We start from the raw sequence: 14,062 nt of genomic DNA, 5'->3' as shown, positions 1-14,062 counted from the left end.
TCCAAAGACACAGAGTAGGTACTCAGCAAAGAGCATTCTTACGAAGAGGATGGAGGAGTTAGTGTTTGGGGAGCCCCCTTGTGGGAACCTTCAAGGCCTGGTTTTTTGGAAAGAGATGAGGCTGATCCAACAGCCCTCTCCGTCCATATTTCTGAGGGAGAAGAGGAGGTGTGGGCAGCCAAGGAGAAAGTTTGCATGCCAAGGAGATAATTATGTGTTCTTGGAACCTGGTTTAATGGACTGGCTCAGAGCTGAGTTGGGAATGGGCTCTGAGGCCTGCCGCCTTCAGACGGGACATGGCTCAGGCAAGGGTTTCACCGTCCAGTTTTAACAAGTGGCCAACGCCTTATGGAAACTTTTGAAAGGCGTTCTGTTTCAGGCCAGCCAGCTTGTACTTCATCTGGTTACTCTACCCATCTTTCCTTCAATTTGGTAGCGCAAGAAGAAAGGAAACTGAAAATCACTGAGTGCCTACTACTTGCCAAGAACCAAGTCAGCAATTTCTCTGTCCCGAGGGTCCTACATTGCCCTTTGAAGAGGGAGAAACAGAGGCCCATGCAGCCCCTCATGGCAGAGAAAAGAGCAAAGCTGGGCATCTCAGCTTCTGCAGCCTGTGCTCTTTCCAGACACAGCGTCCTTCTCTTTACAAGGCCATTCTTGCCGCACGTCTCAGTCCTACCCCAAAGCCAAAATTCCCCCAGTTGAACAGGATAAACATTCCCATGGCAAAGGAACGCTGTGTTCCCCAGAAGAGATGCAGTCACGTTGTTCCTGCTTAGGCTGTGTGTGCTTATGAAATAGAACTGGGCTGAGGGCCTGGACACGGGCTAAAGGCAGCCACCCCTCCCCTGCATCCCCGAACTGTGCCCCATAAGGCAGTTAGAGTAACAGAAGGGCAGGGAGCCGAGGGTCGGGAGCTGGGTCTAATCTTGACTTTGCAGCAAGCCACTGGTTTCCCTAGGACTCTGCTTCTTGTTCCCATCACAAGGTGGTAAGCTTGCTTTGGAAAGTGCTGAGAGTTAGATCCACGTGAGAAATAATTCTTGTTTTGCTTTTGTGGGCATTGATTTCTCCATCTGTAATTGCAAATGTTGTCTGCATACAGGAGAGACTCAGGCAGAGAAGAAAGTGCCTTTTTGGAGATGACCCTGGAGAGTACTTCCCTCATACAATCACTCATTCATTCTGCAATCATTAAACACATATCGAAGGCTACTATGTGTCAGGCTGTCTGCTGGGCAGAACAAATACAGAAATACAGATAAAGCCCCTGTTCTTAAAGGACTCATAATGTATAAACCATTTTTTATCAAAAAATTACATATATATATACATATATATATAAATGTTTGAAGTGTCATAGTTAGAAAATAATCCTGAATATACCCATTCTCCACTCCTGTATACTTAAACCCTATCACTAAAAAATATTTCCTTGACTATATGATATACATTGTTCTCATATTTTAACATTTATTAAATCAGTATGCATCTTGCAATTTTGATTGGCAGCATTTTCTTCTTGGTGATACACCAAATAATGATCATCTTTTAGATGATCACATCTTAGATTTAATGAAATATATTTCATTTCATTTTTCAATTGGACTTTTAATGGAATTCACAGCCACTAAATTTAATACAAGGTCTTTCCAGAACATTTCTAGTTCATCCATACGTATGGTGTCAAATGTCTAGATACCTGATTGCCCCTCACTTTTCATCTGGATGGCTTGGAAGCAATCTCATACCAATGGGCCAGGATGCTTTATCACCTCTTGGCCACCAGAGGGAGAGAGCACACCGGTTCCCAGGCTTGCTGGTCTTCTCTCTCTCCTAAACCTTTCCAGCGTGCCCCCTCCTGGGCAATCTGAAACATACTCAAACTCCACCTGCAGGGTCAGAATAGAGGAAAGGGCCCTCTTCCAGAGCAATGGCAGTCAGAACAAGGAGTTAGTTCTGAATGATGTCTGCAAACCCACAGTAAAAATCAGCTATGGTTTCTTAAATTTAATTTTATTTATGTATTTTACTTATAAAAAATAGTGACCAAATCACAGTAATATTTTTTGCAGGTAGTGTGTAAAGAACCATGTGCCCATTAAACAAAAGGCCATAGTCTATGTGGAGGTTACAGAAGGTGTTGGGGAGCTGCTGATATTTTATACTGAATTTTTTTTATTAATAGTTTATTACCAAGTTGGTTTCCATATAACACCAAGTGCTCTTCCCTACAAGTGCCCCTCTCCATGGCCATCACACCCCTTTCCCTTTCCCCCTCCCTCTTCAGCCCTCAATTTGTTATCAGCATTCAAAAGTCTCTCATGATTTGCCTCACTCCCTTTCCCCAATTCCTTCCCCACTTTCCCATTCCCATGGTCTCCTATTAGGTTTCTCCTGTTAGACCTATGAGTGGCAACATATGGTATCTGGTCCATCCATTTTGCTACAAATGGCCAGATTTCACTTTTTCTAATTGCCATGTAGTACTCCATTGTATGTATATGTATGTGTATGTATATATATATACACCATATCTTCTTGATCCATTCATCAGTTGATGGACATTTAGGCTCTTTCCATGATTTGGCTATTGCTGAAAGTGCCGCTATGAACATTGGGGTACATGTGCCCCTATGCACCAGCACTTCTGTATCCCTTGGGTTGATCCCCAGCAGTGCTATTGCTGGGTCTTAGGGGAGTTCTATTGATAGCTTCTGCACTGCAAAGGAAACAATTAAAAAAAAAAAACGAATAGGCAACTGACAGAATGGGAAAAGATAGTGGCAAATGGCATATCAGATAAAGGGCTAGTATCCAAAATCTACAAGGAACTCACCAAACTCCTTATCCGAAAAATGAATAATCCAGTGAAGAAATGGGCAGAAGACTTGAACAGACACTTCTCCAAAGAGGACATCCAGATGGCCAACAGGCACATGAAACAATGCTCAGTGTCACTCAGCATCAGGGAAATACAAATCAAAACCTCACACTGGTCAGCATGGCTAAAATGAACAAATCAAGAGACTATAGATGCTGGCAAGGATGTGGAGAAACAGGCAGCCTCCTACACTGTTGGTAGGAATGTAAACTGGTGCAGCCGCTCTGGAAAACAGTGTGGAGGTTCCTCAGCTATGCTTTAAATGAACAACTCTGGGGAATGAAGACATGTGTTAGACATGGCAGAGTTCTGCCACAAAAAGAGGCAGAGCTGAGGGGTGGCCCCAAGCTGTTCTTAAACCATTCAAGACTGAGGAGACTTGTAAAGTTCTGCAAGGAAGTTTTCCCACTCCAGCAATCACCTGTAGCCTTCTATTCTTCCTTTTTCTTCCTCCTCTCCTTCTTCCCTCATTTAACTATTTACTAGAACAGAGAATATCACTGTCCTCATGCATCTTAAATTCTGGTGGAGAAACATACACTATACAAATAAATCTATCATCAGCTGATGCAAAAAAAAATGCGATAAGGAAAAATCTAGGTCCCTTGAGAGTATGACAGGAGAACATGGTCAGGAGCTGATCTGGGTAGGCTCCTCTGATGACTGGTAATAGAGACAATGCTTGAGGGAAGAAGAAAAATTCCTAGGTAATAAGCAAGGGAGAGCCCTTCTGGGCCGACAGACCAGCATTTGCAGAGGCCCTGCAATGGAAAGGGCTCAACACTTAGACACTGAAAGGAGACAAGTGTGGTACCCAGAGACAAGGAGCAGGAGAAACCCAGGGTGGGCTAAAACATAAGAGGAACATGGCGGTGCAGAGCTCTGTGTGCATGTTTTAGATGTACTTTTCCATCAGTAGCCATTGACAGGACTGAAGCAGAGAAGACATGAGAAAAGTTGAGTATTGATACGACAGCACTGGTGGCCCTGTAGAGATGGTGTGGAGGAGAAATTTGAGAAGCGAGGTGTCCAATTGGGAGTTATTGGAGCAGTGGTAAAAGGTGATGGCAGCCAAACGGTGACAGTGGGCATCCAGGTGTATTTTAAAGGTAGAATTACTGAATTTGGGGAGGGGAGAGGGGGTATTATAAGGAGTAGCTTGAAATGGAAAGAGGACTTTTCCTGGGATAGGCACCTTTCCAGGGAAGACAGGTCTGAAAAGGAAACATTATGAGCTGTTTCAAGGCATTAACTTTATGCTATTTCTGGAATATCCACATGCCAGTATAAAGTAGACAATTAAATCTGTGAATCCAATGCTCAAAGCTGGGCTGGAAATATTAGATTTGAGAGCCATAGGTATACCAATGGAGGATAAAGCCACAGTGAGAGCTGATGTCAGCTGGGTAGGAACATCAGTAAAGAGAAAATGGTACATATTTACAGGAGGAGCCAGCCAAGGACAGTGTGAAAGAGCAGCTAGAGAGACGATCAATGTAAATACCAGGAAGAGGAGAGTGTGTCAAGGGGGGATGGTCAGCTGTGTGGATGCCCTTAGCTGTCTAATGAGATGAAGACCAAAGCATGTTTCGGGTTTGCCAACATGGAGATCTTACAGCAAGGGCAGTGGCAGCAGAAACCAGCCTGGGCTGGCCACAGACAGGAAGGGGAGTGCCAGGAGTCCACCCAACAGGATGGCAAGCATAAATCTAAAATGATGGCAGCCTATCCAATTACGCAGTTTTTCTCAGGCAATGTTCAGTTGCTTGATGAAAGCCTAGAAGAGAAGGAGGGTTGGGCTTAGCCTGGCCAAGATTTCACCACACAAGCATGAAAGAGGGAGTGGGGCAGGCAGAGCAAGGGTTTGAAAGAAGTAGAGTGACTGCCCTGAATTCTAAGTTGACTGAGGAAGGGAGGGAAGTAAGGGAGCTGGTGGAGCCAAGAGACTGGAGGTCTCCCGGAAGTGAACGTGCTGTCAGTGGACATACTTGAGCAGGTAAGCCTGAAGTCCAAAGGAGAGAATCCGACTTTGGAGATTTCATAGTTTGTGTAAGATCAACTCCATGTGGTGCCTATGGAAATTAGTGGCTGAAAAGAGGAGGTGGAGAGAGTCATTAGATGAGGAACACAAGGGTCTTTGAAGTCAGAGGATGCGTTTATGACTTAAGTCAACAAGGTCAATGTCAGTCAATGTACAGACATTGAAGTTGCTGAAAATCATTGGAGTAGAGATGAAGATAACTAGAAAGGAGCCCCTCGAGTCTTCACTGAAGGAGTGAATGACCAGGAAGTCAGTAAGACAGCACTGAGCAGGAAGAGGAATAGTGTAAGGCTCAAAGAAGAGGACTTTCTCCACCAGCGAGGTGAGCAGTGGTTTGGAAGCAACAGTGAAGAACAAGAATTCCTTTCATTGGGAGTAGGAAATCGCCCAGGGAAATGGCACTAATGCAAGTACAGGAAGGGTCCTTGCTCCCGTTTGGAAAGACCTCTGCATCCTTTATCCGGGTTTGCAGTGCTAAGTGTGAAGAATGCCAGAACCCATGCTAGGGATCTGCAGACACCGTCCTAAGATACACTGTCTTCCAACTCAGGGAGACAGCATGGAGCCATGGGGAAAAGTCTAGATCATACAGAGACAGGACTGTGCAGGTCCAAAGCCACCTCTCATAGAAACAGTAAAGTAAATGAAGACATAACTGAGCCAGCAGAAGACATAGAAAAATAGAATGGCTAAGGTGGCTTGAAGAGGAAGGAGAGAAGTACACACTACCAGGGGGCAGTCACAGTAAACTAGGAAAATGAGGACCACAGGCAGAGGTTACTGCACCAGCTAGTCCTGGCATAAACCCTGCCCCTGGGAGTGAAGGGAGAAGGAGCCTCACATGGAGGCATAAGGACCTCCAGCCTGGTGACACAGCTTCTCGTAGATTATACCAGAGCTGCTGCTGCTTCATACTGTCTCATGGAAGGAAAAGGAGGAGGAAGCTGGAAAGGGTACTGACAGCAGAGGGAAGAGAGGAGGACTAGAGGTCAACCATAATCAACGTAAGCTCCATAGCAATACTGCTAGTGCTATTACAACTACAGCAGTAAGATAGTACTATGGATAATAGAAAAGGTAGAGAAAAAAATTTCAGTGATCAGAAAAAAAAGAGGGGCATCTATTCTAACTGGTAGTCAGGGAACTCTTCACAGCAGAAATGGATTCTCCTCTGGACTTGGAAGCATGGGGGGGGATTATGAAAGATAATGCCACAATGGTGGAGTAATGGCCCCAGGCCTCTCTTGGCAGCACACTACTGCATGAGTAGTATATCAGGACCAATTGCACGCCTCCTGTGGCCCCAGCCAAGTCCCCCTGGGCCCCATCCTGACTTAACGTTCTCCCCGTCCTTTCCACTTGCAGGACCTATGAGCAACTGCCCCCTGAAGGAAATGTCTGACACTCACAGCAGCCCTCTCCTGGCAGAGCCTCTGTCCAGCAGATACAAGCTGTATGAGTCAGAGTTCACCAGCCCTAGCTGGCCCTCAAGCCCCCAAGATACACACCCGGCCCTGCCCCTCCTGGAAATGCCTGAAGAAAAGGTGAGGAGTGTCCCTCCCAGGAGGTTTCCCAGGTGGAGGGAAGGGGAGGAAAGGTGATGAAAGATCCTGCTTTCCCAGCTTTCCAGGGCACGGGTTGCATAATGCCATGGAAGGGTCACTGCTGGGGAGGGTCTGCCCCAGTCAACGCAGGGTCCCAGCCCCTGGTTGGTCCTACTGGGCCTAAGATAGAAAATGTGGTTCTGTGCGCAACATGACTTTAGAGGCAGGCAGGGAATGCACACAGTCACACACCAGTCTTCCAACCAGTCCCCAAAATCTTTCCCCTTAGACCTGCTCCCTTGAATTAACTTATTTTCTCCCAAAGTGAGGCCTGTGTTCAAATGCTAGCTTTTAACACTTCTTGAACTAATAGACTGGAGAGGGACCCAGGACCAATAAGTTTTGGGGTTTTTTTAACAAGATATAAAATTCTCCCCTTTAAAGTATACATTTCATTGATTTTTAGCATAGTTATGAAGTTTGCCAACATCACCACCACTGAACTCCAGAATATTTTCATCACCTTGAAAAGAGACCCAATACTCATTAGCAGTCACTCCGCATTCCATGCTCCTCCCCACCTGGCCTCCACCAATCTACTTGGTGTCCCTGTGGGTTTGCCTGTTCCAAACATATTATGTAAATAGAATCATATAATTCATGGCCTTTCTTGAAATGCTTCTGTCATTTAGGATAAGGTTTTCAAGTGCATCCTTATTGTAGCATGAATCGCTACATCATTTTTCTATGGCCCAACAATATTTCATGGTATGTGTACCATAGTCTACTTACCCATTCATCCATTGATGGACACTTGGGTTGTTTCTTTTTGCCTGTTATTTAAAAAAAAAAAAAAAAAAAGCTACTATGAACCTTTGTGTCGAAATTTCTGTGCAGATACACACTTTTCTTTTTCTTGAGTATATATCCAGAAGTGGAACTTCTGGGTCATATGGTAAATCTATGTTTAGCATTTTAAGGGGCTGCTAAATTGTTTTCTGAAGTAGCTGCATCAGGTGTACATTCTCTCCAGCAAGGCACACATTGTGCCTGTCCACTTCTTGTCAAAACTCATTATGGTCTGTCTTTTTTCATTACAGCCTGGGTGGATGTGAACTGACATCTCACTGTGATTTTGATTGGTATTTCCCTAATGTCGAATTGATGTTGAATATCTTTTCATATGTTTAATGACCACTTGTATACCATCTTCAAAAAAAGTCTTTTCAAATCCTTTGCCCATCTTTCAATTGGGTTGTCTTTTTATTGTGGAGATCTAATAGTTCTTTATATATTCTGGATATTAGGTATAATATCTGAGTATATATATAGATACATATTATATTACATATATATTAGATATAATATTAGATATGATATTAGATATTATATATCCTGGATATATATTCTGATATGGGCAATCATATATTGCCAATTATATTATTCACAGATAATTTCTCCCACTCTGTAAATCTTTTCACTTGATTGTGTCCTTAGAAGCACAAAGTGTGTGATTCTAAATCCAATTGATCTCTTTTGACTTTGATTTCTTATGTATTTGGCATCATATCTAAGAAAACATTTTCTTACCCAGGTCACAAAGATTTACTCCTATGTTTTTATCTAACAGTTTTATAATTTTAGCACTTTCATGTAAGTGAAATTTTTGTGTGTTAATTTTTGTATATGGTGTGAGGTAGGGATCCAATCATCCAATTGTCCCAACACCATTTATTGAAAACGGTATTCTTTCTCCATTGAACTATTATAACACTCCCATCAAAATTCAACTGACCGTAGGTGTATGGGTTTCTTTCTAGACTCTCAATTTTATTTGACTGATTTATATATCTATCCTTATGCCAGCACCATGCCATCTTGATTACTGTAGTTTTGTAGTAAGTTTTGAAATCAAGAGAGTGAGCTTCCAACTTTTGTTTTTCCTTTTCAAGATTGTTTTATCTGTTCTGAGAGCCCCAAATTTCCATATTAATTTTAGGATCTGACTTTGAATTTATGCAAAAAAAAAGTACAGCTGGGATTTTGATAGAGATTGTATTAAATCTATAGATCAGCTTAAGGAATATTGCCATTTTTTAACAAGATTAAGTCTTCCAATCCATGGACATAGGATATATTTCCATTCACTTAAGCCTTTAATTCCTTTTGATTTTTTATAACTTTTAGTATTAAGAAACTTGTATAAAACCTTTAGGATATAAAGGCTTTTTTATTAAATTTATTCCAAATTATTTTATTCTCTTTCATAGTATTGTAAGTAGAATTTTCTTCATAATATTTTTGGATTGTTCATTGCCCATGTATAAAAATAAAATTGATTTTTGTATATTGATCTTCTGTCCAATAGACTTGCTGAATTTGTCCATTAACTTTAAAAAGTTTGTGGGGTGGGGGAGAGGTTTGAAGATTTTTTAGGGAGTTTCCATATAGCAGAATGTCCCATCTGAAAATGGAGATGTTTTAAATTCTTTCTTTCCAGTCTGGGTCCCTTTTGGTTTGTTTTTTATTACCTAATTGCTCTGGCCAAAATTTGCAATACATTGTTAAATTGAAGTGACAAGAGAAGCAGCATCATTGTCTCATTCCTTATCTTAAAGGGAAAGCATCCCATCTCTCACCATTATGCATAATACTAACTGTGGGGTTTTAGTAGGTATCCTTTATTAAGCTGAGGAAATTTCCTTTCTATTCCTGGTTTGTCGAATGTTTTTTTAATCAGGAAAAGTTGTTGAATTTTTCAAGGGGTTTTTCTGTGTCTTTTGAAACAATCATGTGCGGTTTTTCTTTTATTCTTTCAATATTAATACTTATTGATTGATTTGTAAACATTGAAACAGTCTTGAATTCTGAGAATAAATCCTCCTTGGCCATCATTCTTTTTATATGGTATCAAACCTGGCTTGGTCGTATTTTGTTAAGGATTTTTACATCTATATTTATAAAGCAGATTGATCTGTAATTTTCTTTTTTGTAATGTCTTTGTCTGGCTTTGGTGCTAGGATAATACTAGCCTCACAGAATGTGGTAAGAAGTATTGCCTTCTCTTCTGTATTTTGAAAAATACTGTTATTAATTCTTTAAAGATTTGGTAGAATGTACAGCTATCTGAACTTGGGCTTTTCTTTGTGGGAAGTGTTTTGTTTGTTGTTTTTGTTTTTGTTTTTCTAATGTAATAGTTTACTTTCTTATAAGTCAGCTGATATTTTCTGTTTCTTCTTGAATCCGTTTAGTTGTTGTTACCTTTCTAGAAATGTATTCAGTTCATCTAGGTTATCTGATTTGTTAGCAGACAACTATTCATTTCTTTAGAATCCATTTCCTTATAACCTTTTTTTTAAATGTTTATTTATATATTTTGAGAGAGGAAGAGAGTGCATGAGAGGGGGAGGGGCAGAGAGAGATGGAGAGACAGAGAATCTCAAGCAGGCTCCTCACTATCAACACAGAGCCTGATGCAGGGCTTGATCCCATGAATCGTGAGATCATGACCTAAGCTGAAATCCAGAGTCAAACACTTAACCTCCTGAGCCACCCATTCACCCTAACCCCTTTTATTTCTTGAAGGTTGGTAGTAATGTCTCCATTCTCACTTCTGATTCTGGTAATTTCAATCTTCGCTTTTTGTCTTGGTCAATCTAGTTTGTCAATTTTGACCTTTACAAAACACCATCTTTTAGTTTCATTGATTTTCTCTATTTTTTCTTCTCTATATCATTTATTTTCATGATAATCTTTATTATTTCCTTCATTCTACATGCTTTGGGTTTAGTTTACTGTTATTTTTCTAGTTTCTTTTTTTTTAATTTTTTTTAATGTTTTTTATTAATTTTTGATACAGGAGAGACAGAGCATGAGAGGGGGAGGGTCAGGGAGAGAAGGAGACACAGAACTGGAAGCAGGCTCTAGGCTCTGAGCCGTCAGCACAGAGCCTGACGCGGGGCTCGAACCCACGAACGTGAGATCTGACCTGAGCCGAAGTCGGAGGCTTAACCGACTGAGCCACCCAGGTGCCCCATATTTTTCTAGTTTCTTAAAGTGGAAGGTCAAGTTGTTGATACACAATATTTCTCTTTTTAACATAGGTCTTTATATCTGCAATTTCCAACACTGATTTAGCTGCATTCCATAAGTTTTGTTTTCATTCATCTTAAAGTAGTTCCTAATTTCTCTTCTGATTTCCTCTTTGATCCATTGATAATTTAGGAGTGTATTGTTTAATTGCCACATCATTTCCCAAATTTCCTTCTGCTTTTGATATCTAAATTCTCTCCATTGTAAGAGAACATACTTTGTGATTTCAGTCCCTTTAAATTTAATGATACCTTTTAATCAGTAAAAATGTTTTACTCATCTTATGACCTAACATATGATCTATACTGGAGAAGTTTCCATGCACACTAGAAAAGAATGTGTATTGCCTTTATGGAAGAGAGAATTTTTGGAGGTCCTTACTCTACCATTTTCACTGATGTCCTCAAGACATTTAAGTTTTGATGTAGGGAGGAGGTTGGGAAATCTATACATCAGCATACAATAGAAATATAATGTGAGCCACACATGTTTGTTAAATGTCTATTAACCACATTTTTTAGAAGTAAAAAGCAGATAAAATTAATTTTAATACTGTATTTTACTTAGCCTAATATATATGAAAATATAGTACTATTATTTCATTATGTAATCCGTATGAAATACGTTAGGATATTTTACACATTCCTTTTTCATAGCTAGTCTTCAGAATACACTTAGAGCACATCTCAGTTCAGATTACCCACATTTTAAGCGTTCAATAGCTATGTGTCCTATTGGCTATGTTATTGGACAGTGTAGTTTAACAGCAAGCAGTCCTGACCAAGGAGGGCCACAGATAGAACCGAGGGTGGATAAACTTGGATGGGGAAGATAATTTACCTTTATTTCATTAACCTCCAATGAACGTTAGCACTTACTTCAATTATAAATATGGATAATGAACTCAAGCCGTATCACTAACACCTGAGGATGTTGTCATTGTCACAGGTTGGGCTCCCCTAGAAGGCTGATTTTGAGATGGTGATTTTCACGTAAGAAGTTTACTGGGATGTGTTTTTGCAGTCAATACTTGTAGAGAGGGAAGGGCAACAGGATTAGGCAGACGAAGTTGGTCAATAAAGGCCCCAGGTGATGCTATGGGCAGCTCTGGATCTCAGGCAGCTCTTTAAAGTTGTCCTGAGTTGGGGTGAAGAAGCCCCACATATTCACTCACTGCTACTTTGAAATTATAACAGGTGTTGGACCGGCTATACCTATGTGTATATCACAGGATTTTTAAAAATATTGTAATAACTGCTTCAATATAACAGGCTTTCTTTGCTATACTATTTATTTTATTCATTTCCAAACATTATTCTGGAAAGAAGCCCACAGCCTTGCCAAACTACCAGCAGGGATCTATGGCACAAAAGTCTATGAAATAAGCTGTGAAGAACGTGTAGTGGTCCTGGGAAGAGCTGGCCCACATGTGGCACTCTGGACCACAATAGAGAATGGACACGTGTCTTAGGATTGTTTGTTTTTATCAGGATACCTGACAACCTTCCCTGTCCCCAAATGCCCCTGCTCTCAAAAAAGCTGTATTATTTGATAGTTTGTTATGGTTTCTCTTAAAAGAATCTCCGGTCATCCAATGAAGACAGCCATATTGTGAAAATGGAAAAACCTAATGAAAGGAGTAAAAGGAGAGAAAGCGGGGCAGCCCATCGGGGCTCTGCAGGCTTGGGGGGCATCAGCCTCTTCCAAGCGGTGGGCTACCTCACAGGGGACATGAAGGAGTGCAGGAGCTGGCTGAAAGGTAGGCAGAGTCCCAGGAAAGAAGCAGCCGGGCCAGGCCAGGGAGACAGCCCTCCCTCAGGCATGAATGGAGGAAGCTGCTCCCTCACTCACCCACTGCGAGGACTCCCACTGTTGGAGTGCCCCCACCCTGAGTTGGCTCTGAGTGGTCCAATCTACCCTACTAACTTGAAGTTCCCATGGGGTTTCAGAATTAAAGGCACTTCACTGATATTAGTGCTTTGCAAATTCTTAATCCCAATGTGGGATAGATACAGGGCAACCACTTAGTGGTATATAAGCCATTTCCCAAACAAGCTGAATGGTCATTCCTTCCCTCGTAAAACAGCCATTCATTATGTGCCAAGGAGGACATCGCTCTCCCCCATGTTCCAAGGCTCTTTCTTTCCTTTCAAAGTCCTTCTTCTTTTAGTTTCCCTCAACCAAATACTGCAACAAACAGTCCTTCCCTCCCCACTCACACCAGCATAGGCTGTCCTGGAAACCAAACCAGAATGTATGTCCCCTCTTCTTGATCTGGCTTCTTCCGGGTCCTAACTCAGTACCTATCCACAGCTGGGCTAAAGCCATTTCCTTTCCAACTCCTTTTCTCCAGACAACTTTCTTTGCTGCTCAGATACCAGTTCTCAACTGAGTCATACAACACAACACAACACAAAAAGAGGGTTTCCCTCCCTCCTCACCCCTTCCCTTGGACCAATAAATTTCCCTTGGAATGCTCCTGAGGCTTCCTTGCCAACCAAGCCGAGGGCTGGAACGGCATTAAATTGGTCTCAGCATGATGCCTCAGTCTGTACGGCAAAAACTAACACCCACTGCGGACTGATTGCCTAGCCACTCAGAGACTTGGGCTGGGTGCCAGGCCAAATGAGGGGAAATGTCCTGGCTCATGCATCCCTGTTTGCCTTGGTTGCCTTGCCAACCAGTGGTCCAGCGGGGAAGCACAGCCCAGACCCTGCTGATGGCTCTGCCTGTCTCTTTCAGATAAGCCACTGGCCCTCCAGGTCACAGACTGGGTCCTGAGGGGCACCGCTCAGGTGATGTTTGTCAACAACCCTCTCAGCGGATTCATCATCTTCATAGGGCTTCTGATCCAGAATCCCTGGTGGACTATTGCTGGGGGTTTGGGGGCAGTGGTCTCAACCTTAACTGCCCTCGCCTTGAACCAGGACAGGTGGGTGCCTGTCTGCGGTGGTTGTGGGGTCTTGGGTTAGACAAATAGAGAAGTGTTTCCCTGAGTGATCAGCCAGCCTTACCCTACCAACCAGCCTGAAGTCTCCTGAAGATCAACTTTGAACAGGTCACTGGAGGTCTCTATAGAATTAAACTACTCCTGTGCTCAAATCAAGTGATAGCACTAGGCTCCTTTCAACTATAGATCCTTCTGGAAACATTCCCTGTGAGGCAGGTGCCGAGGAACTCTTAAACTGCTCTTCTCTTATGGAGCCCACATTCTAGTTGACTAACAGGCAAGAAATGTCCCAGAATAATATGAGGCAGTCTATCCCGGAGGGCTCAGAGAAGACAGATGTCTCAGAGTGTTTTGGGGGTGGGGGAGCGGGGTCAGGATGAGAGAGGTTGGCCTTTGAGCTGGAAACATAGGATCTGGGAGAGAGGAGGGAGGTAGAGTGGGAAAGGCAGTGCAGAGGCCAGAGGCAGCTAGAGGAGGGCCTCCCCCCCACCAACCCTACACTAGTGACCCCAAAGTCCAGGAACAATAGCAAGTAACATTTTCTGGAACTG

General features: G+C 42.3%; 1 protein-coding gene across 1 annotated transcript in view; it reads left to right on the top strand.

Annotated features, from left to right (window-relative positions):
* The first annotated feature begins 6,295 nt into the window (after nt 1-6,295).
* The window catches only part of SLC14A2 (solute carrier family 14 member 2), a 53,930-nt gene continuing 46,163 nt past the window's right edge, over nt 6,296-14,062 (top strand). The window contains exons 1-3 of the mRNA XM_029921347.1: nt 6,296-6,469; nt 12,140-12,320; nt 13,304-13,493. Coding sequence (XP_029777207.1) covers nt 6,296-6,469; nt 12,140-12,320; nt 13,304-13,493 — 545 coding nt within the window. The remainder of the gene's footprint in view (nt 6,470-12,139; nt 12,321-13,303; nt 13,494-14,062) is intronic.

Source organism: Suricata suricatta, chromosome 14 (genome assembly GCF_006229205.1).
Source record: "Suricata suricatta isolate VVHF042 chromosome 14, meerkat_22Aug2017_6uvM2_HiC, whole genome shotgun sequence".
NCBI lineage: Eukaryota > Metazoa > Chordata > Mammalia > Carnivora > Herpestidae > Suricata > Suricata suricatta.
Note: the sequence above shows the minus strand (reverse complement) of the source record. Positions and strands in the feature narration are given on the sequence as shown.